Here is a 25,457-nt window from a genome sequence, read left to right on the forward strand (position 1 = left end):
CGGGGACCCCAGACGTTTCACAATTGTGTTGTAGCCCAGAACTAGCTCACTGATTTACCTAATCAAGGGATTGATAATTAGTTGACAAGTTGAATCAGGTGTGTTAGCTCTTGAATAGTTGACATTTTGGAACGGGCTGGGGCCTCGGGGTTCCTGATGAGAGCTTTGACAACCCTTGGGATAGGCTATAATAATGTCAAAATATCGATAAGGACTAAAGGTTTACTATGGACCGCAAGCCTATAATAAGACAGAAAATGTAGCTGGACAACCTTACCACTCAACAAAAGATTAAAGTAAAATATTACAAACTATTTGGGTATTTAAAAGTAGGCTATATTAAAGTTGATAGGCCTACAAATATGAATTATGTAGGCTAGTCAAATAGCCGATGAGACTACAACCAATATGCAACACATAACCTACACTTGGATAAAAGTCAAACCTTTGGAGGAATTCCCACGAGCCTCTGAAATAATATAAATAAACTCCTATTTCTAAGGAGGAATAAGACACGTAAAGAGGGTGGCCTGGTTACATGTGATTAAAAATGTAACACTTTATATTGGCAACATATCTGCAAATTGAGGTTGGCAACGCACCGACAACCTGACGCACATACCTTGAGGTGAAACACACTCCTTCCGAAACCTCTATCGGTAGCATTAAAATAACATACGACTAGACGGTCGGTGGATGTGCACGCGTCGTATGGTCCTATTTCAAACTCCAGACAGCAAATAGCATCATGTGAAGGCAAACTATTATATTATATTGTTCTGTGCTCTCTTTTCTCCCCGTCGCTCTAAAGCTGACTGTGCGCCCGGAGTTCGGTGTGCATAAAACGATGGAGGGAGGGGGAGGAGAGCGAGCAGGAGAAAAACGGCGAGGAGAGAGAGAGAGACGGTTCTTAAGGTGAGGGGGGTGTATTGACGTCGTGATAATGTGCTGTAATGGTAAAATAGAATACGGTGTTTGCTTGTGGTGGAGATGGAGACTGGGTAATAAGGAATCACCATCGGGTGATCAATGTTGTTCTTTTTGGATCATCGGATTGTTTCAACAAAACCATCATGCATTAGCATTGACAATAAAATTACTTTCAATAAAATTCACAGTAGAAAAAAATAAGCCATTGACCATCAATGCGTAGTTTATACATAATCTTATGAAAGAGTGCTGCTGCATTATAGGAACTATTGCAGTGAATTACTTTTATGAGATTTTGTTATTTCAAAACGTATCCTACCTGGCGATACCCATATTCTCAACTGTTGAGATGACATCGAAATATTTTGATAGTTAGGCCTATTGATCAACGACTGGGCCACGGTTCCCCAAACTCGATCCTCGGGACCCCAAGGGGTGCACGTTTTGGTTTTTGCCCTAGCACTACACAGCTAATTCAAATAATCAACTAATCTTAAAGCTTTGATAATTTGAATCAGCTGTGTAGTGTTAAGGCAAAAAACAAAACGTACACCCCTTGGGGTCCCAAGGACCGAGTTTGGGAAACGCTGGACTGGGCCCTATACATGGTATGACCAACCTACATGTGTAAAAAGAAAGGGTTTGATGAATTATGTGTGAATGAGAGAAAACATACACCTAACTAAACAATTAGAAATAAATGTTTTCCTACTTGCTAGAAATAATAAGTGGATGGTTTAACGTTTGGCCCCTCTTGTAAAATAAATAAATAATACATCACTTTTCATACAGTGAATTATACTGCCACCGTGTGGCAAGAGACGTGGAGTAGCGTTGTCTATAGCCAGCCTACTGTTCTTACATGATGGTAAGATCAATCAGTCACTCCAGGAATTCTACGGAATGCTTTTGTACAAAGTCCATACAGCCATTCATCTGACTGGAATTCATATCAAATGGATCCAAATTTGGAAATTGTTGTTGTTAGACGTTAACATGGAATAGATTATAAAGTGGAGGCTCAATGTAAGTATACTACCGGTCAAAAGTTTTAGAACACCTACTCATTCAAGGGTTTTTCTTTATTTTTATTATTTTCTACATTGTAGAATAATAGTGAATACATCAAAACTATGACATAACACATATGGAATCATGTAGTAACCAAAAAAGTGTTAAACAAATCAAAATATATTTTATATTTGAGATTCTTCAAATAGCCACCCTTGGCATTCTCTAAAGCAGCTTCATGACGTAGTCACCTGGAATGTATTTAAATTAACAGGTGTACCTTCTTAAAAGTTAATTTGTGGAATTTCTTTCCTTCTTTATACGTTTGAGCCAATCAGTTGTGTTGTGACAAGGAGGTGGGGGGAATACAGAAGATAGCCCTATTTGGTAAAAGACCAAGTCAATTTTATGGCAAGAACAGCTCAAATAAGCAAAGAGAAACGACAGTTCATTATTACTTTAAGACATGAAGGTCAGTCAATCCGGAAAATGTCAAGAATTTTGAAAGTTTCTTCAAGTGCAGAACCATCAAGCTGTATGATGAAACTGGCTCTCATGAATTCCGCCACAGGAATGGAAGACCAAGAGTTTCCTCTGCTGCAGAGGATAAATTCATTAGAGTTACCAGCCTCAGAAAATGCAAGCCCAAATAAATGCTTAACAGACACATCTCAACATCAACTGTTCAGAGGAGATTGTGTGAATCAGGCCTTCATGGTTGAATTGCTGCAAAGAAACCCCTACTAAAGGACACCAATAAGAAGAAGAGACTTGCTTGGGCCAAGAAACACGAGCAATAGACATTAGGCCGGTGGAAATGTGTCCTTTGGTCTGGAGTCCAAATTTGAGATTTTTGGTTCTAACCGCCATGTCTTTGTGAGACGCGGTGTGGGTGAACAGATGATCTCCGCATGTCTATTTTCCACCGTAAAGCATGGAGGAGGAGGTGATATGGTGTGCGGGTGCTTTGCTGGTGACACTGTCTGTGATTTATTTAGAATTCAAGGCACACTTAACCAGCATGGCTACCACAGCATTCTGCAGCGATACGCCATCCCATCTGGTTTGGGCTTAGTGGGACTATCATTTGTTTTTCAACAGGACAATGACCTAACACACCTCCAGGCTGTGTAAGGGCTATTTTACCAAGAAGGAGAGTGATGGAGTGCTGCATCAGATGACCTGGCCTCCACAATCCCCCAACCTCAACCAAATTGAGATGGTTTGGGATGAGTCGGACCGCAGAGTGAAGGAAAAGCAGCCAACAAGTGCTCAGTATATGTGGGAACTCCTTCAAGACTGTTGGAAAAGCATTCCAGGTGAAGCTGGTTGAGAGAATGCCAAGAGTGTGCAAAGCTGTCATCAAGGCAAATGGTGGCTATTTGAGGAATCTCAAATATTAAATATATTTTGATTTGTTTAACACTTTTTTGGTTACTACATGATTCCATATGTGTCATTTCATAGTTTTGATGTCACCACTATTATTCTACAATGTAAAAAATTTGTAAAAATAAAGAAAACCTTGAATGAGTAGGTGTGTCCAAACACAAGAAAATCGAGTGTTTGGCTGCACTGGGCCTTTAAGCAAATATATCAAATAAGTCGGGGGATTGTGGAGGCCAGGTCATCTGATGCAGCACTCCATCACTCTCCTTCTTGGTCAAATAGCCCTTACACAGCCTGGAGGTGTGTTGGGTTATTGTCCTGTTGAAAAACAAATGATAGTCATTTTTACATTTACATTTTAGTCATTTAGCAGACGCTCTTATCCAGAGCGACTTACAGTTAGTGAGTGCATATATTATATTTATATTTTTCATACTGGCCCCCCGTGGGAAACGAACCCACAACCCTGGCGTTGCAAACGCCATGCTCTACCAACATCCCTGCCGGCCATTCCCTCCCCTACCCTGGGCCAATTGTGCGCCGCCCCATGGGTCTCCCGGTCACGGCCGGCTACGACAGAGCCTGGATTCGAACCAGGATCTCTAGTGGCACAGCTAGCACTGCGATGCAGTGCCTTAGACCACTGCGCCACTCGAGATACGCCCAAACCAGATGGAATGGCGTATCGCTGTAAAATGCTGTGGTAGCCATGCTGGCTAAGTGTGCCTTGAATTCTAAATAAATCACAGACAGTGTCACCAGCTAAGCACCCTCACACCATAACACCTCCTTCTCCATGCTTTACGGTGGGAAATACACATGCGGAGATCATCCGTTCACCCACACCGCGTCTCACAAAGACACAGCGATTGGAACCAATAATCTCAGATTTGGACTCCAGACCAAAGAACACATTTCCACCAGTCTAATGTCCATTGCTCATGTTTCATGGCCCAAGCAGGTCTCTTCTTCTTATTGGTGTCCTTTAGTAGTGGTTTCTTTGCAGCAATTCGACCATGAAGGCCTGATTCACACAGTCCCCTCTGAACAGTTGATGTTGAGATGTGTCTGTTACTTGAACTCTGTGAAGCATTTATTTGGGCTGCAATTTCTGAGGCTAGTAACTCTAATGAACTTATCCTCTGCAGCAGAGGTAACTCTGGGTCTTCCATTCCTGTCGCGGTCCTCATGAGAGCCAGTTTCATCATAGCGCTTAATGGTTTTTGCGACTGCAGTTCTTGAAATGTTCTGTATTGACTGACCTTCGTGTCTTAAAGTAATGATGGACTGTCATTTCTCTTTGCTTATTTGAGCTGTTCTTGCCATAATATGGACTTGGTATTTTACCAAATAGGGCTATCTTCTGTATACCCCCCCTACCTTGTCACAACACAACTGATTGGCTCAAACGCATTAAGAAGGAAAGAAATTCCACAAATTAACTTTTAAAAAGGCACACCTGTTAATTGAAATGCATTCCAGGTGACTACCTCATGAAGCTGGTTGAGAGAATGCCATGAGAGTTCAAAGCTGTCATCAAGTTAAAGGGTGGCTATTTGAAGAATCTCAAATATATTTTGACTTGTTTAACACTTCTTTGGTTACTATATGATTCCATATGTGTTATTTCATAGTTTTGATGTCTTCACTATTATTCTACAATGTAGAAAATAGTAAAAATAAAGAAAAACCCTTGAATGAGTAGGTGTATCCAAACTTTTGACTGGTACTGTATATATTTCCACACTATGAGGTTGGAATAATAGTGTGAAATTGTGAAAATTATGATAATCCCCTTTTAGTGTAAGACCCTTTGTTTGTTTTTTCAGGCTGTTTTGGTGGGATGGAGTTTTAGCCTGCCTGGCGGTAAATTAGTTAATAGACCAATAAGAAAGAGTTCCAAACCTCTCTGCCAATAACAGCTAGTTTTTCAGTGTTCCCCTCCCCACTTAGACCACTCCTAGACCGTCCTAGCAAAATTACACTTTGCTAAGAAGATATTTTTTGTTTCTTTTTGACCATTTAAATTTAAAACAATCACAGTAAGGTACTTAATTGTTACCCAGAAATTATTTGATATTGAGATAAAAACGTCTGCATTGGACCTTTAAACATCCCGTGTTGTGTGATTATTCTTTTACCATTGATACTCTATGTTCTAGGCTATTCTCAGACCTTAAGGAGCATCAGGTACTGCTGGAATGTCAATCTTTTTGTGAGAAATTACCCTGGTCACTCAAAACTCAGCAGTACCTCTGTAGCTCAGCTGGTAGAGCACGGCGCTTGCAACGCCAAGGTAGTGGGTTCGATCCCCGGGACCACCCATACACAAAAATGTATGCACGTATGACTGTAAGTCGCTTTGGATAAAAGCGTCTGCTAAATGGCATATTATATTATTATATTATATTATATATTATATTATTATAAAACATTTACAAAGTATTTATAAAGTGTAAATAGCACACACTTTAGATAAGGCCACACAAAAAGACGTAACTAATGATTAGTAAATGGTTTAAATGAACATATTAAACATCTTATGAATGGAGTAATGATTCATGAATGATGAATAAACTTTTTACTAATCCATTATAAATGCTTTATTACGTGGAGTTATTATAAAGCGCTACCAGTTTCTCCCCTTTTGGTTCAGTTTGGTTTCTATTGAAGACACGCACAGTGTGCATGACTGGAATTGTCACGGAAGTCCTTCTGTTGATATCATTGCAGTGCATGTTGATGCAGATTATACATACAGTATAGGGCTTAATTATTTCAAGTCAAGATTCGGCCCTGTGTGTCTGTGTATATAGACAGTGAGTATGAACAATGTGTGAGTAGGCCCTTTGATGAGCGGTTCATTTACGTCTATGTGCTTCACTGTGATGAGTTATGTTAGTATGTTCTGTATTTATGAGTATTCTGGAGCAATCATGAGCGTATGTAATTTTTCACTGTATTTGTAAAAAACACATGAAGTTACACAGTACAATTCATCCCTTCTATAGGTTTAACCATAGAAATATAATCCTGCCAGTCCATGGATCGTTGACTTGAATGGGGAATGTCTGTCCTCAAATGTGATTCTAATTTCAAAGTTCAAAGTTCCAACCTTCCTCCTCCTCAGACAAAGTGTTGCTGCAGTCCTGAGTGGCTGCGTCTGAGCTTCAGCCCTGACAGGATCTTTCGGGCCGGTCCACTCAGACCCTCCTCTCCGCCCTGTCTCCGCCTCTCACCCACCCACCCCTGCCTGTTATTGGACTGGTTCATGTTCAGTTGAGACAATGTGGCTGACCGACTCCTAAGCCCCGCCTCCTGAGCACCGGTGCTCGGCGTAGGATTGGCTTCTGCCTCTACTGCTGTTGTTGCAGCTGTTGATGGTTCTACTACCACTGTCCCCGCCCGCAGCCTGCCCTGTGGAACCTCATATGGGCGTGTCTTCTCTCTTTCCGTCTGGCTCAGTGGGGCGTGGCCTCCAGGCTGGTTGAGCAGGTGGTGGGCGGTGGTCTCGGGGGGTAGCTCCAATCGAAGGCTTCTCCTCCTCTGGCTGCCAGGGTCAAGGGAGGGGCTACGGCTGCTGCCTGCGCTCCTCGACTGGTTCCTCCTCCTCTCCTCCTCCTCTTCATCCTCCTCTTCCTCTTCCCCGAGCTGCCCGGCCCTGGTAGTGCCTGCGGAGCGGCGGAGACCCGGGGTGGGCTGGCGCTGGTACTTGACAGGCTGCCTGCTGAAGTGGCTCCATAGCTGGGTCCCCACGGAGGTAGTGTCCCCTGGCTCTGGATCCCCTACCAGATCACCCAGAGCAGCAGCCTCTGTTGATGCCCCCCTCACAGCCACGACTGGGGAAGCAAAGGGGGAGAGGGGGGAGGAGAGGGGGGAGGAGAGGAGACAATAAGACAAACCAGAGAAACACAGATGAACCACTGTATTTCACTTTTAGCTTGGCAAAGTAAATACTCTGGCTCTATCATAACATGATGTGTGAGTTTAGGGCTAGCATTGCTTTTGAGAGGCTGTTGAATATTGGCAAAAGAAAGCAGAAAATGCCTACAGTCAAGTCAGCAGAAGGCGCTATAACACATGACAAAAACAGTGAGCAGCAAGCAGACAAAATATTTGATGGCAGCCGAGAAAGGCTAAGTAAGGAAATTACAGATCAGATAAGAACAGCAAAGTCATCTAGCCCACTTGTTTACCAACAATACCCATTAATCCAACCAACCATTCCTCTGATGCAATAGTACATCCCGCCTACCTGCTCTCTCATTGGCTTCAGGGCTGAGCTGGTCCACTGCCTCATTGGACGACGACTTGTCAGATATATAACCCTCGCTCGAGTCTCTCTTGATTGTGCGAGTCTGTAGAAATGACACAAACTTTGGGGAATAGATACCAGATATTTGGGATAGGATGTGTTGGGAATGGAATGCTGTTGAGAGATCAATACTATAGCTCTAGGCCTAGAAAGTGAACCCTACTGGGTTACAGAGAGATTGCCAGGTAAATTGTGGATGTTGAGTAGCCTATACATATAACAGGATTTTTATTTTTTACTTATTGGAGAAAATCAAGTTGCATGGTCACTTGTTCTCCCAGTTCTGTTTTTCAGGCAAAAAATACAGTAAAATCCTTATGTCCCTAAACAACTCCAAATTCACATGTAGAGGGCAGGGCACTAACCTTCTCTTCCACCCCCCACACCCTCCCAGTATTTCCCAGTGGTCAGTGTTGTGTATTTAGTGGCCAAGAACATCCATGCTAGGGCTGTGTCTCAATAGCTTTAACTTGCTTCCTCTCCTCATGTCCTTTCCTACCCTTGAAACCTACATTTCCCAGAGTATCCAGTCCTTTGGCCTATCAGTGGTAACAAAGGAGAAAGGAAAGGAAGTCATTTTACAATAGAGGAAGAAGAAGAAGAGGAAGAATTTGACACTCATTTTACTATATTTCACAGAAGAAGCCATTATATAGTATTGAGACCCAGCCAGGGTAGATCTGGTCTGGAAAGGAAGGGTCAGATCAGAGTCCAGTCAGAGGTAGCATACACACACACACACCCCAATGTTGCATTGTGTTAAGCCTCACAAAAAAAAGCACGTAATCCCTTCCGGGTTGGCCACAGCAGAGTCACAGCATGGCCGAGCCAGGAGCATTAAAGGGGCAATCTGGGATTGGTACATCTGTTTTGGGACTTTTAATTTGAATAAATGATATAGCCATTGACTCTTGAACAATATTCCTTGTAAATGCCTCATTAGTTACATTTCTTCAGCCCCATCCCTCAGCTGTTTACCAAATAAAGTGACTGGAGTGACAACTTTCTTGTTATTTGAATCCCAGATTACCCATTTGAGACAACAACAGGTAACAGAAGCAACATGAAGGAAAGCAGCTCAAGGCAGCAGGCTGAGACTGAAATCTGTGAACCCTGGCTCTGAGGCAGACTTGGGTTCAAATATTATTTGAAATCTCAAATACTTTGAGTGGTTGCTCTAGCCTTACTGGAGGGCCAGGTGGGCTGGGTTTACAGTTTTGTCACTATTCTATTGGTTCTATTGCACCAGGCAAGCTCAATGAAGCCTGCTGAATGTATTTGAAATACTTTCTAATAGTATCTGAACCCAGGTCTGACTGTAGGGCATCATGAGCCGTCCCAATGTTACTTAGACTTAGAGGTCCAATCACTGGCTGACAAACCTACAGCTGCCAGATGTGTGATCAAGATACCTCAGATTCAAAATTAAGTGTTTGATTGAGGTTAACATTGCCCTCCTATTCAAACCATTGAAAAACATTGGAGAAAATCTGTATTTAAATGTATTTCAGTATAGGGGGGTCTATGAAAAGTATTTGAAAAGTCTATATTTGTCTATCCGCCAAGGGTTAACCCATCTGTTAACCAGACCTGGGTTCAAATGATATGTTTGAATTCAAATACTTAAGCTCTACTTGATTGAACTTGTCTGACACAACGGAATCCCCCCTCCGTTTGTCCCTTACCTCTAGGGAGCGGGGGCGTTCTCTGGACGAGGCTCCTCCAGCGGGGGGGCCCTGAGAGCCAGGGTCAGCCGCAACAACAGTCTCCTGGGCCACCCCTGAACACGTCGCCCGGGAAGGGGTGTCAGGGAGTGGGGCGGTGGGGACGGGGGGAGGTGGAGCGTCGAAGATGTGTTGGTGGTGTGTGATGAGGAACTCCACCAGTAGGGCCTGGTAGGTGGTCTCCAGTAGAGCCACCATGGACACGTCTACAGACACCAGCGGCCGCAGCAGGGTCGGACCAAACACGATGCCCAGGTTACTGGGAGACATCTTGTTCTCCTCGTAGTTCTCTGATACTCTGTGGAGAGAGAGAGAGAGAATGTGAAATGAGTGAAGAAAAGAGAGGATCGAGTATGGTATAAAAAAAAAGGCCATCTGGAGGAGGGCCCAGCACCCCTCTTATGACCATGTGACCGACTGTTCTGCTGCATGCCACAATAATCTGTTTTCCTAGTGAGCTGAAGCCACGGCATAACTTTGGGGAGCTAACACAAGTCTATGAGCATGGTTCACTAGAGCCATCTCCATTACAACCAGGTTTGCTACTTGTGTAGGTGGCGCATCATGTGCTGCCGTGTGTAGTAGTATCTGTGTAGGTGACGCATCATGTGCTGCCGTGTGTAGTAGTATCTGTGTAGGTGGCGCATCATGTGCTGCCGTGTGTAGTAGTATCTGTGTAGGTGGCGCATCATGTGCTGCCGTGTGTAGTAGTATCTGTGTAGGTGGCGCATCATGTGCTGCCGTGTGTAGTAGTATCTGTGTGGGTGGCGCATCATGTGCTGCCGTGTGTAGTAGTATCTGTGTAGGTGACGCATCATGTGCTGCCGTGTGTAGTAGTATCTGTGTAGGTGGCGCATCATGTGCTGCCGTGTGTAGTAGTATCTGTGTGGGTGGCGCATCATGTGCTGCCGTGTGTAGTAGTATCTGTGTAGGTGGCGCATCATGTGCTGCTGTGTTTAGTAGTATCTGTGTAGGTGGCGCATCATGTGCTGCCGTGTGTAGTAGTATCTGTGTAGGTGGCGCATCATGTGCTGCCGTGTGTAGTAGTATCTGTGTAGGTGGCGCATCATGTGCTGCCGTGTGTAGTAGTATCTGTGTAGGTGGCGCATCATGTGCTGCCGTGTGTAGTAGTATCTGTGTAGGTGGCGCATCATGTTTCAAGTTCCAAGTTATATAAGTCGTATGTACAGGATACACATGGTATACATCGTCCAACAAAATGCTTACTTGCAGGTTCCTTCTCGACAATGCAACAAAAATAAATTAGAAATATACATGTGTTTTGGGGAAGGGGGGATTGTGCAGTATTTACCAATCATAATAAGAGTCTGGTAGCAGCAGTTCTGATGTGTGTGTAGCATGAATGTACTGTATATGTGTGTGTGTACAGTCGTGGTCAAAAGTTTTGAGAATGACACAAGTATTGGTCTTCACAAAGTTTGCTGCTTCAGTGTTTTTAGATATTATTGTCAGATGTTACTATGGTATACTGAAGTATAATTACAAGCATTCCATAAGTGTCAAAGGCTTTTATTGACAATTACATTAAGTTTATGCAAAGATTAAGTTTATGCAAAGAGTTAATATTTGCAGTGTTGACATTTCTTTTTCAAGACCTCTGCAATCCGCCCTGGCATGCTGTCAATTAACTTCTGGGCCACATCCTGACTGATGGCAGCCCATTCTTGCATAATCAATGCTTGGAGTTTGTGGGTTTTTGTTTGTCCACCCGCCTCTTGAGGATTGACCACAAGTTCTCAATGGGATTAAGGTCTGGGGAGTTTCCTGGCCATGGACCCATAATGTCGATGTTTTGTTCCCAGAGCCACTTAGTTATCACTTTTGCCTTATGGCAAGGTGCTCCATCATGCTGGAAAAAGCATTGTTCGTCACCAAACTGTTATTGGATGGTTGGGAGAAATTGCTCTCGGAGGATGTGTTGGTACCATTCTTTATTCATGGCTGTGTTCTTAGGCAAAATTGTGAGTGAGCCCACTCCCTTGGCTGAGAAGCAACCCCACACATGAATGGTCTCAGGATGCTTTACTGTTGGCATGACACATGACTGATGGTAGCGCTCACCCTGTCTTCTCCGGACAAGCTTTTCTCTGGATGCCCCAAACAATCGGAAAGGGGATTCATCAGAGAAAATGACTTTACCCCAGTCCTCAGCAGTCCAATCCCTGTACCTTTTGCAGAATATCAGTCTGTCCTTGATGTTTTTCATGGAGAGAAGTGGCTTCCTCGCTGCCCTTCTTGACACCAGGTCATCCTCCAAAAATATTCGCCTCACTGTGCGTGCAGAAGCACTCAAACCTGCCTGCTGCCATTCCTGAGCAAGCTCTGCACTGATGGTGCCCCGATCCCGCAGCTGAATCAACTTTAGGAGACGGTCCTGGCGCTTGCTGGACTTTCTTGGGCGCCCTGAAGCCATCTTTACAACAATTGAATCTCTCTCCTTGAAGTTCTTGATGATCCGATAAATGGTTGATTTAGGTGCAATCTTACTAGCAGCAATATCCTTGCCCGTGAAGCCCTTTTTGTGCAAAGCAATGATGACGGCACGTGTTTCCTTGCAGGTAACCATGGTTAACAGAGGAAGAACAATGATTTCAAGCACCACCCTCCTTTTAAAGCTTCCAGTCTGTTATTCTAACTCAATCAGCATCACAGAGTGATCTCCAGCCTTGTCCTCGTCAACACTCGAGAGAATCACTGACATGATGTCATCTGGTCCTTTTGTGGCAGGGCTGAAATGCAGTGGAAATGTTTTTATGGGATTAAGTTCATTTTCATGGCAAAGAGGGACTTTGCAATTCATCTGATCACTCTTCATAACATTCTGGAGTATATGCAAATTGCCATCATAAAAACTGAGGCAGCAGACTTTGTGAAAATTAATATTTGTGTCATTCTCAAAACTTTTGACCACGACTGTACGTGAGTGAGTGCTAAGGTGCGGAGAATCAGAGCAGGTGGTCAGTCCAGTTCAAGTGTTCAGCAGTCTGATGGCATGTGGATAGAAACCGTCTCTGAGCCTGTTGGTATCAGACCTCATGCTCCGTTACCATCTTCCTGACAGTAATGGAGTGAACAGCTCGTGGCTGGGGTGTGTGGGGTCCTTGATGATGCTGTGGGCCTTCCTCAGGCACCGTTTCGAGTAGATGTTCAGAATGGGTGGGAGTTTGGTGCTGCACTGTGTAGTAGGGTAGTACCTGTGGAGGTGACGCATCATATGCTGCACTGTCTAGTAGAGTAGTCGAATCAAATCAAACTTTGTCACATGCGCTGAATACTACAGGTGTAGACCTTATCGTGAAATGCTTACTTACAAGCCCTTAACCAACAACGCAGTTCAAGAAAGAGTTAAGAGAATATTTACCAAATAATACAAAGAAACACAATAAAATAACAATAACAAGGCTATATACAGGGGGTACCGGTACTGAGTCAATGTGCGGGGGTACAAGTTAGTCGAGGTAATTTGTACATGTAGGTAGGGATAAAGTGACTATGCATAGATAATAGACAGCGGGTAGCAGTAGTGTAAAAACAAATGGGTGACTGGACAGTCTTGGGTGACTGGAGTCACAATTTTTGGGGCTTTCCTCTGACACCGCCTAGTATATAGGTCCTGGATGGCAGGATGCTTGGCCCCAGTGATGTACTGGGCCGTATGCACTACCCTCTGTAGCGACCTTACGGTCAGATGCCGAGCAGTTGCCATACCAGGCGGTGATGCAACCGGTCAGGATGCTCTCGATGGTGCAGCTGTAGAACCTTTTGAGGATCTGGGGACCCATGCCAAATCTTTTCAGTCTCCTGAGGGGGAAAAGGTGTTGTCGTGTCCTCTTCACGACTGTCTTGGTGTGTTTGGACCATGATAGTTTGTTGGTGATGTGGACACCAAGGAACTTGAAACTCTCGACCCGCTCCACTACAGCCCCATCGATGTTAACGCGGGCCTGTTCGGCCCGCCTTTTCCTGTAGTCCACGATCAGCTCCTTTGTCTTGCTCACATTGAGGGAGAGGTTGTTGTCCTGGCACCACACTGCCAGGTCTCTCACCTCCTCCCTATATGCGGTCTCATCGTTGTTGGTGAACAGGCCTACCACTGTTTCGTCGTCAGCAAACTTAATGATGATGTTAGAGTCGTGTTTGGCCACACAGTCGTGGGTGAACAGGGAGTACAGGAGGGGACTAAGCACACACCCCTGAGGGGCACAGTGTTGAGGATCAGCGTGGCAGATGTGTTGTTGCCTACCCTTACCACCTGGGGGCAGCCCATCAGGAAGTCCAGGATCCAGTTGCAGAGGGAGGTGTTTAGTCCCAGGGTCCTTAGCTTAGTGATGAGCTTTGTGGGCACTATGGTGTTGAACGCTGAGCTGTAGTCAATGAACAGCATTCTCACATAAGTGTGGCATTGTAGTCCGTAATAGTTTTCAAGCCCTGCCACATCCGACGAGCGTCAGAGCCGGTGTAGTAGGATTCAATCTTAATCCTGTATTGACGCTTTGCCTGTTTGATGGTTCGTCTGAGGGCGTAGCGGGATTTCTTATAAGCGTCAGGATTAGTGTCCCGCTCCTTGAATGCGGCAGCTCTAGCCTTTAGCTCGATGCGGATGTTGCCTGTAATCCATGGCTTCTGGTTGGGATATGTACAGTGGGGAGAACAAGTATTTGATACACTGCCGATTTTGCAGGGTTTCCTACTTACAAAGCATGTAGAGGTCTATCATTTATATCATAGGTACACTTCAACTGTGAGAGACGGAATCTAAAACAAAAATCCAGAAAATCACATTGTATGATTTTTAAGTAATTAATTTGCATTTTATTGCATGACATAAGTATTTGATACATCAGAAAAGCAGAACTTAATATTTGGTACATAAACCTTTGTTTGCAATTACAGAGATCATACGTTTCCTTTTTGCACACACTGCAGCAGGGATTTTGGCCCACTCCTCCATACAGACCTTCTCCAGATCCTTCAGGTTTCGGGGCTGTCGCTGGGCAATACGGACTTTCAGCTACCTCCAAAGATGTTCTATTGGGTTCAGGTCTGGAGACTGGCTAGGCCACTCCAGGACCTTGAGATGCTTCTTACAGAGCCACTCGTTAGTTGCCCTGGCTGTGTGTTTCGGGTCGTTGTCATGCTGGAAGACTCAGCCACGACCCATCTTCAATGCTCTTACTGAGGGAAGGAGGTTGTTGGCCAAGATCTCACGATACATGGCCCCATCCATCCTCCCCTCAATACGGTGCAGTCGTCCTGTCCCCTTTGCAGAAAAGCATCCCCAAAGAATGATGTTTCCACCTCCATGCTTCACGGTTGGGATGGTGTTCTTGGGGTTGTACTCATCCTTCTTCTTCCTCCAAACATCAGACCACATGACCTTCTCCGATTCCTCCTCTGGATCATCCAGATGGTCATTGGCAAACTTCAGACGGGCCTGGACATGCGCTGGCTTGAGCAGGGGGACCTTGCGTGCACTGCAGGATTTTAATCCATGACGGCGTAGTGTGTTACTAATGGTTTTCTTTGAGACTGTGGTCCCAGCTCTCTTCAGGTCATTGACCAGGTCCTGCCGTGTAGTTCTGGGCTGATCCCTCACCTTCCTCATGATCATTGATGCCCCACGAGGTGAGACCTTGCATGGAGCCCCAGACCGATGGTGATTGACCGTCATCTTGAACTTCTTCCATTTTCTAATAATTGCGCCAACATTTACATTTTACATTTGAGTCATTTAGCAGACGCTCTTATCCAGAGCGACTTACAGTTAGTGAATACATTTTTTTTATTTATTTTTTTTTATACTAGCCCCCCGTGGGAATCGAACCCACAACCCTGGCGTTGCAAACGCCATGCTCTATCAACTGAGCTACATCCCTGCCGGCCATTCCCTCCCCTATCCTGGACGACGCTGGGCCAATTGTGCGCCGCCCATGAGTCTCCCGGTCGCGGCCGGCTGCGACAGAGCCTGGATTCGAACCAGGATCTCTAGTGGCACAGTTAGCACTGCGATGCGGCGCCTTAGACCACTGCGCCACTCAGGAGACCGACAGTTGTTGCCTTCTCACCAAGCTGCTTGCCTATTGTCCTGTAGTCCATCCCAGCCTTGTTTAGGTCTACAATTTTATCCCTGATGTCCTTACACAGCTCTCTGGTCTTGGCCATTGTGGAGAGGTTGGAGTCTGTTTGATTGAGTGTGTGGACAGGTGTCTTTTATACAGGTAACAAGTTCAAACAGGTGCAGTTAATACAGGTAATGAGTGGAGAACAGGAGGGCTTCTTAAAGAAAAACTAACAGGTCTGTGAGAGCCGGAATTCTTACTGGTTGGTAGGTGATCAAATACTTATGTCATGCAATAAAATGCAAATTAATTACTTAAAAATCATACAATGTGATTTTCTGGATTTTTGTTTTAGGATGAGAGACGGAGAGGGAGAGAGAGTGGTAGAAAGAGAGAGGGAGATAGGCACAGTGAGTTACATGATGACAAAAAATATAACAATCATCATTTTCCTGAAGAAAAAAAAATGGAACCAAAAAAATTAAAGGATATGTTTCAGTGAACTCAATGTGTCTCTCACAGTTGAAGTGTACCTATGATAAAAATTACAGACCTCTACATGCTTTGTAAGTAGGAAAACCTGCAAAATCGGCAGTGTATCAAATACTTGTTCTCCCCACTGTACGTACGGTCACTGTGGGGACGATGTCGTCGATGCACTTATTGATGAAGCCGATGACTGAGGTGGTATACTCCTCAATGCCATTGGATGAATCCCGGAACATATTCCAATCTGTGCTAGCAAAACAGTCCTGTAGCGTAGCATCCGCGTCATTTGACCACTTCCGTATTGAGCGAGTCACTGGTACTTCCTGCTTTAGTTTTTGCTTGTAAGCAGGAATCAGGAGGATAGAATTATGGTCAGATTTGCCAAATGGAGGGAGAGCTTTGTATGTGTCTCTGTGTGTGGAGTAAAGGTGGTCTAGAGTTTTTTTCCCCTCTGGTTGCACATGTGACATGCTGGTAGAAATTAGGTCAAACGGATTGAAGTTTGCCTGCATTAAAGTCCCCGGCCACTAGGAGCGCCGCTTCTGGATGAGCATTTTCTTGTTTGCTTATGACCTTATACAGCTCCTTGAGTGCGGTGTTAGTGCCAGCATCGGTTTCTGGTGGTAAATAGACGGCTACGAATAACATAGATGAGAACTCTCTTGGTAGATAGTGTGGTCTACAGCTTATCATGAGATACTCTACCTCAGGCGAGCAATACCTCAAGACTTCTTTAATATTAGACACCAGCTGTTATTGACAAATAGACACACACCCCCGCCCCTCGTCTTACCAGACGTAGCTTCTCTGTCCTGCCGATGCATGGAAAAATGAATGCACGTTGGCCAATAGAATGGATGGTAGTGGAAGTTTATTCACTCGGCTATGAATTCTCAGAAGGCAGCCCGACCTCCGACCTCCGCCCCCTTTTTCTCCGTCTTTTCTTCCTCGTAAATGACGGGGATTTGGGCCCGTTCCCGAGAAAGCAGTATATCCTTGCAAGGTGAGTAATTGCTGTTCTGATGTCCAGAAGTTATTTTCGGTCATAAGAGAAGGTAGCAGCAACATTATGTACACAATAAGTTAAAAAAGAAGTTACAAACAACGTGAAAAAACTAACAAAATAGCACAGTTGGTTAGGAGCCTGTAAAACGCCAGCCATCCCCTCCAGCGCCATTATGCATAGCACTGTGGAGGTGATGCATCATATGCTGCAGTGTGTAGTAGAGTAGTACCTGTGGAGGTGACGCATCATATGATGCAGTGTGTAGTAGAGTAGTACCTGTGGAGGTGACGCATCATATGATGCAGTGTGTAGTAGAGTAGTACCTGTGGAGGTGACGCATCATATGATGCAGTGTGTAGTAGCTGTACGGGGGCAGTCTCTCCAGCAGGTCTCTCAGGTTATATCTGAGGTCCTCCACTATCCCAGGAGTCTCTGCTGTCGCCTCCTTCTCACTGAGACGCTGGATCTCTTTGCCCACACCGATGAAGTCATTGTACAGGTCAAAGGTCAACAGCGGCTCTGGAAGCTGTGTGAGGAGGAAGATGGTTTTATTACTAATGAATAATAACAATGGATTACAATTAACAATTAATTAACACATAATAATAATAATAATAATAATAATAATAATAATAATAATAAAAAATACTTATTAGCTTCGATGCATAGACTGACAATAGGGCTGTTCCACATGATGTTCACTAAATGGGGAATCCTGAGTTAAGATATGTCCATATAGTTTGGCATAATCATGAAGGGGAGCTTTGTGTGAGAGTTTAAATAACAGTGTATAAAAGTGTATGACTGTATCTCAAGTCAGAATCCATTCGACTCTATATTGTCTGTATTAACTATATCGTTGGCTCTACAGTATATTGTCTGTAATATCCATTTTCTTTGTTGTCTGGGAAACAGTGAAGTTGTACCTCCTTGAAGAAGTGTTTGAGGACTGAGGTGACGTCATGAGGTGAAAGTTCAGAGAGGTCGACCTGGTCCCTCTGGGTCTCGAAGACCTGACACAGCTTCTGGATACGAGGCTTCGACCCACTGATACGATACACCCCCTGGGTGGGAGGGAGGGATGGATGGAGGGAGAGAGGGGAGGGAACGAAGGAGAAAGAGAGAGGGATTGAGAGAAGGGCACTGTACTGTCGCTTCTGTAAAACAGTTTTCCTGTTTGCTTCAGTACTTATTCGAAACCATATTACAACCAGGTAAATACAGTACCTGTAGAGTGAGGGCCCTGCTCTCTATCTCAGCCGTGCAGAGCTGGACCACGAAGGGCACTTCATCAGGCCGGTCCCGGGGCAACAGGGAGAAACCCACCCCAAACAGAATGCCCTTCCTGTTCTCACACTCATGCTGTAACACCTCCAGACACTTCCTATGAACTGCCACGCCACACTACAGAGATGGCAGGCGGGACAGAGGACATGGATTAGCAAACCACAGGGTGAGCTCAAATCACACCCTATATACCTGGTTCACACTATAGAGTCAACCTGAACCATACTGTGCTGGCGCAACTATGAGGATAGAGAACCAAACCAGGCCAGTACAGCTTGGTTCAGCTTGGCTCGGTTAGGCCCTATAGTGTGACTGTGAACCAGGCAATAATGTTCTACTTTTAGCATTTAAGAGGCTGCCACATACAGTGGGGGAAAAAAGTATTTAGTCAGCCACCAATTGTGCAAGTTCTCCCACTTAAAAAGATGAGAGAGGCCTGTAATTTTCATCATAGGTACACGTCAACTATGACAGACAAAATGAGGAAAAAAAATCCAGAAAATCACATTGTAGGATTTTTAATGAATTTATTTGCAAATTATGGTGGAAAATAAGTATTTGGTCAATAACAAAAGTTTCTCAATACTTTGTTATATACCCTTTGTTGGCAATGACACAGGTCAAACGTTTTCTGTAAGTCTTCACAAGGTTTTCACACACTGTTGCTGGTATTTTGGCCCATTCCTCCATGCAGATCTCCTCTAGAGCAGAGCAGTGATGTTTTGGGGCTGTCGCTGGGCAACACGGACTTTCAACTCCCTCCAAAGATTTTCTATGGGGTTGAGATCTGGAGACTGTCTAGGCCACTCCAGGACCTTGAAATGCTTCTTACGAAGCCACTCCTTCATTGCCCGGGCGGTGTGTTTGGGATCATTGTCATGCTGAAAGACCCAGCCACGTTTCATCTTCAATGCCCTTGCTGATGTAAGGTTTTCACTCAAAATCTCACGATACATGGGCCCATTCATTCTTTCCTTTACACGGATCAGTCGTCCTGGTCCCTTTGCAGAAAAACAGCCCCAAAGCATGATGTTTCCACCCCCATGCTTCACAGTAGGTATGGTGTTCTTTGGATGCAACTCAGTATTCTTTGTCCTCCAAACACGACGAGTTGAGTTTTTACCAAAAAGTTCTATTTTGGTTTCATCTGACCATATGACATTCTCCCAATCCTCTTCTGGATCATCCAAATGCACTCTAGCAAACTTCAGACAGGCCTGGACATGTACTGGCTTAAGCAGGGGGACACGTCTGGCACAGCAGGATTTGAGTCCCTGGCGGCGTAGTGTGTTACTGATGGTAGGCTTTGTTACTTTGGTCCCAGCTCTCTGCAGGTCATTCACTAGGTCCCCCCGTGTGGTTCTGGGATTTTTGCTCACCGTTCTTGTGATCATTTTGACCCCACGGGGTGAGATCTTGCGTGGAGCCCCAGATCGAGGGAGATTATCAGTGGTCTTGTATGTCTTCCATTTCCTAATAATTGCTCCCACAGTTGATTTCTTCAAACCAAGCTGCTTACCTATTGCAGATTCAGTCTTCCCAGCCTGGTGCAGGTCTACAATTTTGTTTCTGGTGTCCTTTGACAGCTCTTTGGTCTTGGCCATAGTGGAGTTTGGAGTGTGACTGTTTGAGGTTGTGGACAGGTGTCTTTTATACTGATAACAAGTTCAAACAGGTGCCATTAATACAGGTAACGAGTGGAGGACAGAGGAGCCTCTTAAAGAAGAAGTTACAGGTCTGTGGGAGCCAGAAATCTTGCTTGTTTGTAGGTGACCAAATACTTATTTTCCACCATAATTTGCAAATAAATTCATAAAAAAACCTACAATGTGATTTTCTGGATTTTTTTTCCTCAATTTGTCTGTCATAGTTGACGTGTACCTATGATGAAAATTACAGGCCTCTCTCATCTTTTTAAGTGGGAGAACTTGCACAATTGGTGGCTGACTAAATACTTTTTTCCCCCACTGTAAGTGTCTGTCAACTGTTCTTCTCTCCTTCCATCCTTCTATTTCTCCTCTTTCTCACCTCCTCACACTCGATGCCACTGACCACGATGTAGTTGTCACACTGTTTGCACTTCACCATCTTGCTCTTCATCTTCCTGAGTCGGTGTGTCAGCGCGGCTCGGGACGTAGTCCGTACCTTCCCTACCGCACCGTTCCCCTCTGGAGTGGAGTCGACATAATCTACGAGGAACCGCAGGACAGGACTCAGTCATACTTGGCAGTGTACATGTCATGGTGGGAAACACTACCCACCAAATGTACCCCTATTGCCAAACAGAACCCTACTCCCTAGCCACTCCTGTAGACCTGAGAGGATTGGACGAGTGGAAGAATATGACGACATTTCCACCTAGCCAATCAGTAGTCAAGAAGCAATTGCCACAATGATAATATCTATCTAATCCTCTCAGATCTACAGGAGTGGCTAGGGTGTAGGGTTTAGGGCAGCATTTCCCAAACTCGGTCCTGGGGACCCCAAGGGGTGTACCTTTTTTAGTTTTTGTCCTAGCACTACACAGCTGATTTAAAATAATCAAAGCTTGATGATGAGTTGGTTATCTGAATAGCTGTGTAGTGCTAGGGCAAAAACCAAAACATGCACCCCTTGGGTTCCCGAGGACCGAGTTTGGGAAACACTGGGTTAGGGGTAGATTCGGAATTCAGCAGGAGCATTTGCGTATAGAGAGCCATTAGTTGCCGTCTATTGTATGAGTTAGGTGATGACGGTGACATTCACCTCCTTCCAGGACGGTGCCCATGTCCCTCTCATCCAAGTCGTCTGATGACATGGTCCCTGTGGAGGGGGCTTTAGGAAGCCTCCTGTTGCCATGGGCTACAGGGTGGGTAAGACACACAGAGCGGGAGAGGGACCAGACAAACAGGACAAGGTGAGTTTCCCGTAAGCTTCATAGCAAACACATTATTTCTCTCCACTAGCAATTATGAAATCGATGTTTGTTTGGTCAATCTTCTGAGCATGATTAAATGAAATCTGTCCAATGAAGCACACAGGCTTACCTGGGCTGGACAGAGACTCCAGACTGCCTCCTATGCTCTCACTGTCACTGTAGCCCTTACGCTTAACCAGACTTTCTTCAGGCAGGGAGAAGGAGTCCTGTAGAGAGCTGATGGGGTTGATGGTCTTACGACGGCCACTTGGAGGTGCCACACACAAATTCGGACGCACGCACGCACACACAAACACACAGGCAAGCATGAGCACACACACAATTAACATTTACAAATACAATCTTGACAGCAACTCTAAATACTGTAAAAGACAATAGGCACGAATGGGACAAACAGTATCATCCATTAGAGCTGTAGCCTACCTAGAACAGGACACATCATCCATCCGTTCTTACCTCTTGTTCTGAGGGACAAACTCCTGGAAGGTGAACGTTTGTAGGGGCTGTTCTTGGCTTCTCTTCCTGAAGATGTAGAGCAGGTAGGGCTCCCCGGGTTCACACGGCCTGCAGGTCACCTCCAGGTTGTGGTAACCCTGGGGAACCGGCTCCGTCTGCTGACGCTGGAAGTAGAACATGTTCACTGTGGCCTAGGGGTGGTAGAGGTACATGATATGAGGGATTACATTCATTTCGTTTATTTAAACATTATTCATCCAGTCCCATTGAGCTCAAGATACCTCTGTAGCTCAGTTGGTAGAGTATAGTGCTTGCAACGCCAGGATAGTCGGTTAAACTCTTGGGACCACTAGTATGTAAAATTTACGCACGCATGACTAAGTTGCTTTGGATGAAAGGGTCTGCTAAATGACATATATTATATTAATATATTATTTAGCAAAGGAGACCTGGACCGTATTTTAATATGTTTTTTTGTTTGTTGGGGTGATTGTTTGAATCAAAAGCATTGACAGTCCCGAGTGGCGCAGTGGTCTAAGGCACTGCATCGCAGTGCTAGCTGTGCCACTAGAGATCCTGGTTCGAATCCAGGCTCTGTCGTAGCTGGCCGCGACCGGGAGACCCATGGGGCGGCGCACAATTGGCCCAGCGTTGTCCAGGGTAGGGGAGGGAATGGCCGGCAGGGATGTAGCTCAGTTGGTAGAGCATGGCGTTTGCATCGCTAGGGTTGTTGGTTCGATTCCCACGGGGGGCCAGTATAAAAATGTATGCACTCACTAACTGTAAGTTGCTCTGGATAAGAGCGTCTACTAAAAAAAAATTAAATACAAATTTAAAGACTAAATGAAACGGCTGCTAAGTGCTTGCCTTGAGTCTGTTTACTCTTATGCTATCACTATCAACCAGGTGATGGAGGCTGAGATGCAATACAGACAGACACTCCACTTGTTGCATCCAGCACAGGGAATGTCTATCTTCAATAGGCTTGGACACCCACCTCCTTGAGCACAGTGTCCCCCTGGCAGATTAGTTTGCGGGTGTGAACTATGATTTTCTCCTTCACTCTCTCCAGCTCATCCTGGTGGTCCTGGGCCTCACACACACACTGTCTGTACTGCATCTCTGCCTCCATCACCTGGTTGTGGGGGGGGGGGGGGGGAGCGAGAGATGGACAAGAGACGGAGAGGGAGAGAGAGTGGGAGAAAGAGAGAGGGAGATAGGCACAGTGAGTTACATGATGACAAAAAATATAAAAAAAATGTTTCCTGTAAAAAAAAAACAAAAAAAAACAACTGGAACCAAAAACATTAAGGGATATGTTTCAGTGAACTCAATGTGTCGGTTGGACCCGCTGCACCACACCTTTGACTGTGCGTCGTCGCGTGACTTCCTCCTCTTGTCCAGGGTCTTGTGTCCCGCTGTGAGCTCGTCCCCGGCCTTGGCCGTCACAGCCTTGGTCTTCTCCAGGTCCTCGCTGCGCTGCAGGTACTGCTGACGAGCCTTCTTCAGAGCCGCCACCGCCTCATTCTGACCAATGAGAGAAGCTGTTACTGCATTGTTCTGACCAATGAGAGAAGCTGTTACCGCATTGTTCTGACCAATGGGAGAAGCTGTTACCACATTGTTCTGACCAATGAGATAAGCTGTTACCACATTGTTCTGACCAATGAGATAAGCTGTTACCGCATTGTTCTGACCAATGGAAGAAGCTGTTACTGCATTGTTCTGACCAATGAGATAAGCTGTTACTGCATTGTTCTGACCAATGAGAGAAGCTGTAACCGCATTGTTCTGACCAATGAGAGAAGCTGTTAATGCAATGTTCTGATCAATGGGAGAAGCTGTTAAACACGCACGCACGTGCATGCACACACACAGTAGTGGCCAAAAAAACAGCACTCACCATCCTCTTCTGTTCTTTGGACCACTCCTCCTTGAACTCCTTGCGCCACTTATCAATCTCATTCTTCTTGGCTGCCAGGGCCTTCAGGATAAAGACATAGGATTAAACACATCATACTAAATCAGTCTACACATTATTCCACATTTTCTTGCATACAGGAATGTTTTTTGACACGTTGAGTAGGCTTGCTAATTGTGTGGTAGCAGTTCTCCTGCCTGTCTGCCTGTCTGCCTGTCTGCTCGTCTGCCTGTCTGCTCGTCAGTCTGTCTGTAGTACCTGGTAGCAGCGTCGCTGCAGCAGTTCTGATGTCTGTTTAGTAGACTGGCTGGTCTTCACATCGTACTCTAGGGCCATGGTGTAGATGTACTGTAGAGGCATCATGTCCTGCAACAACAGTACAGTAAGAACCAGGTTATAGATATCATTTAAATACGCTATTTAGATATGTTTCAGTTATATTAGAGATATTAGATATACAGTATTTCAGAGAATATGTAGAGAGAGTGGTGAAATTAATGAAATAATGTTTCTATGCAATACTTCAGAAAGTATTCATACCCCTTGACCTATTCCATATTTTGTTGTGTAAAATTACTGAAAATGAAAATGAAATATCTAATTTACAAAAGTATTCACACCCCTGAGTCAATACTTTGTAGAAGCACCTTTGGCAGCAATTACAGCTGTGAGTCTTTCTGGGTAAGTCTCTAAGATCTTTCCACTCCTGGATTGTGCAACATTTGCCCATTATTCTTTTCAAAATTCTTCAAGCTCATTCCTGGACAACCATTTTCAGATCTTGCCATAGATTTTCAAGTAGATTTAAGTCAAAACTGTAACTCGGCCACACAGGAACATTCAACTCCAGTGTAGATTTGGACTTGTGTTTTAGATTATTGTCCTGCTGAAAGGTAAATTAATCTTCCAGTGTCTGTTGGATGGAAAGCAGATTGAACCAGGTTTTCCTCTAGGATTTTGCCTGTGCTTAGCTCCATTCCGTTTCTTTTTTATCCTGAAAAACTCCCCAGTCCTTATTGATCACAAGCATACCCAAAAGATGACGCAGCCACCACTATGCTTGAAAATATGTAGAGTGGTACTCAGTAATGTGTTATATTGGATTTGCCTCAAACATCACACTTTGTATTCAGTACAAAAAGTGAAATGCTTTGCCACATTTTTTGCAGTATTACTTTTGTGCCTTGTTGCAAACAGGATGCATGTTTTTGAATAGTTTTATTCTGTACAAGCCTCCTTCTTGTCACTCTGTCAATTAGGTTAGTATTGTGGAGTAACTATAATGTTGTTGAGCCATCCTCAGTTTTGTCCTATCACAGCCATTACACTTAAATTTACCATTGGCCTCATGGTGAAATCCCTGAGCGGTTTCCTTTCTCTCCGGCAACTGAGTGCTTTGCCACGTGACTGGGTGTATTGATACACCATCCAAAGTGTAATTAATAACTTCACCATGCTCAAAGGGATATTCAACGTTATTTTTTATTTTACCCATCTACCAATAGGTGCCCTTCTTTGCGAGGCATTGGGCAGTGGGTAGCTTAGTGGTTAAGAGCGTTGTGCCAGTAACCGAAAGGTCGCTGGTTCTAATCCCCAAGCCGACTAGGTGAAAAATCTGTCGGTGCCCTTGAGCAAGGCACTTAACCCTAATTGCTCATGTAAGTCGCTCTGGATAAGAGCGTCTGCTAAATGACGTAAATGTAAATCCTCCCTGGTCTTTCTGGTTGAATCTGTGTTTGAAATTCACTGCTCGACTGAGGGACCTTACAGATAATTGTATGTGGGGGGTACAGAGATGAAGTAGTCATTCAAAAATCATGTTAAACACTATTATTGCACACAGAGTGAGTCCATGCAACTTATTATGTGACTTGTTAAGCACATTTTTACTCCTGAACTTATTTAGGCTTGACATTTCAGATTTCCATTTTT

The 25,457-nt window shown here is 44.7% G+C and overlaps 2 protein-coding genes across 2 annotated transcripts in view; both read right to left on the bottom strand.

Annotated features, from left to right (window-relative positions):
* Nucleotides 1-666, bottom strand: part of LOC311138063 (LIM homeobox transcription factor 1-alpha-like) — a gene marked incomplete at both ends in the record, with an annotated part of 32,463 nt that extends 31,797 nt beyond the window's left edge. The window contains one exon of the mRNA XM_084172715.1: nucleotides 623-666. Coding sequence (XP_084028841.1) covers nucleotides 623-666 — 44 coding nt within the window. The remainder of the gene's footprint in view (nucleotides 1-622) is intronic.
* A 5,247-nt stretch (nucleotides 667-5,913) lies between these two features.
* LOC311137944 (GEM-interacting protein-like) overlaps nucleotides 5,914-25,457 on the bottom strand; it is a 32,865-nt gene continuing 13,321 nt past the window's right edge. Inside the window, exons 6-19 of the mRNA XM_084172568.1 lie at nucleotides 23,784-23,891; nucleotides 23,508-23,588; nucleotides 22,967-23,131; nucleotides 22,602-22,739; nucleotides 21,605-21,795; nucleotides 21,258-21,394; nucleotides 20,977-21,072; nucleotides 20,260-20,420; nucleotides 18,172-18,348; nucleotides 17,871-18,008; nucleotides 17,268-17,470; nucleotides 9,331-9,667; nucleotides 7,586-7,688; nucleotides 5,914-7,169 (exon numbers count right to left, since the gene is read on the bottom strand). Of these exons, the coding sequence (XP_084028694.1) occupies nucleotides 6,457-7,169; nucleotides 7,586-7,688; nucleotides 9,331-9,667; nucleotides 17,268-17,470; nucleotides 17,871-18,008; nucleotides 18,172-18,348; nucleotides 20,260-20,420; nucleotides 20,977-21,072; nucleotides 21,258-21,394; nucleotides 21,605-21,795; nucleotides 22,602-22,739; nucleotides 22,967-23,131; nucleotides 23,508-23,588; nucleotides 23,784-23,891 (2,748 nt within the window). The 3' untranslated portion in view covers nucleotides 5,914-6,456. The remainder of the gene's footprint in view (nucleotides 7,170-7,585; nucleotides 7,689-9,330; nucleotides 9,668-17,267; nucleotides 17,471-17,870; nucleotides 18,009-18,171; nucleotides 18,349-20,259; nucleotides 20,421-20,976; nucleotides 21,073-21,257; nucleotides 21,395-21,604; nucleotides 21,796-22,601; nucleotides 22,740-22,966; nucleotides 23,132-23,507; nucleotides 23,589-23,783; nucleotides 23,892-25,457) is intronic.

The sequence above is a fragment of the Coregonus lavaretus genome (genome assembly GCF_964263955.1).
Source record: "Coregonus lavaretus genome assembly, chromosome: 2".
NCBI classification, from domain to species: Eukaryota; Metazoa; Chordata; class Actinopteri; order Salmoniformes; family Salmonidae; genus Coregonus; species Coregonus lavaretus.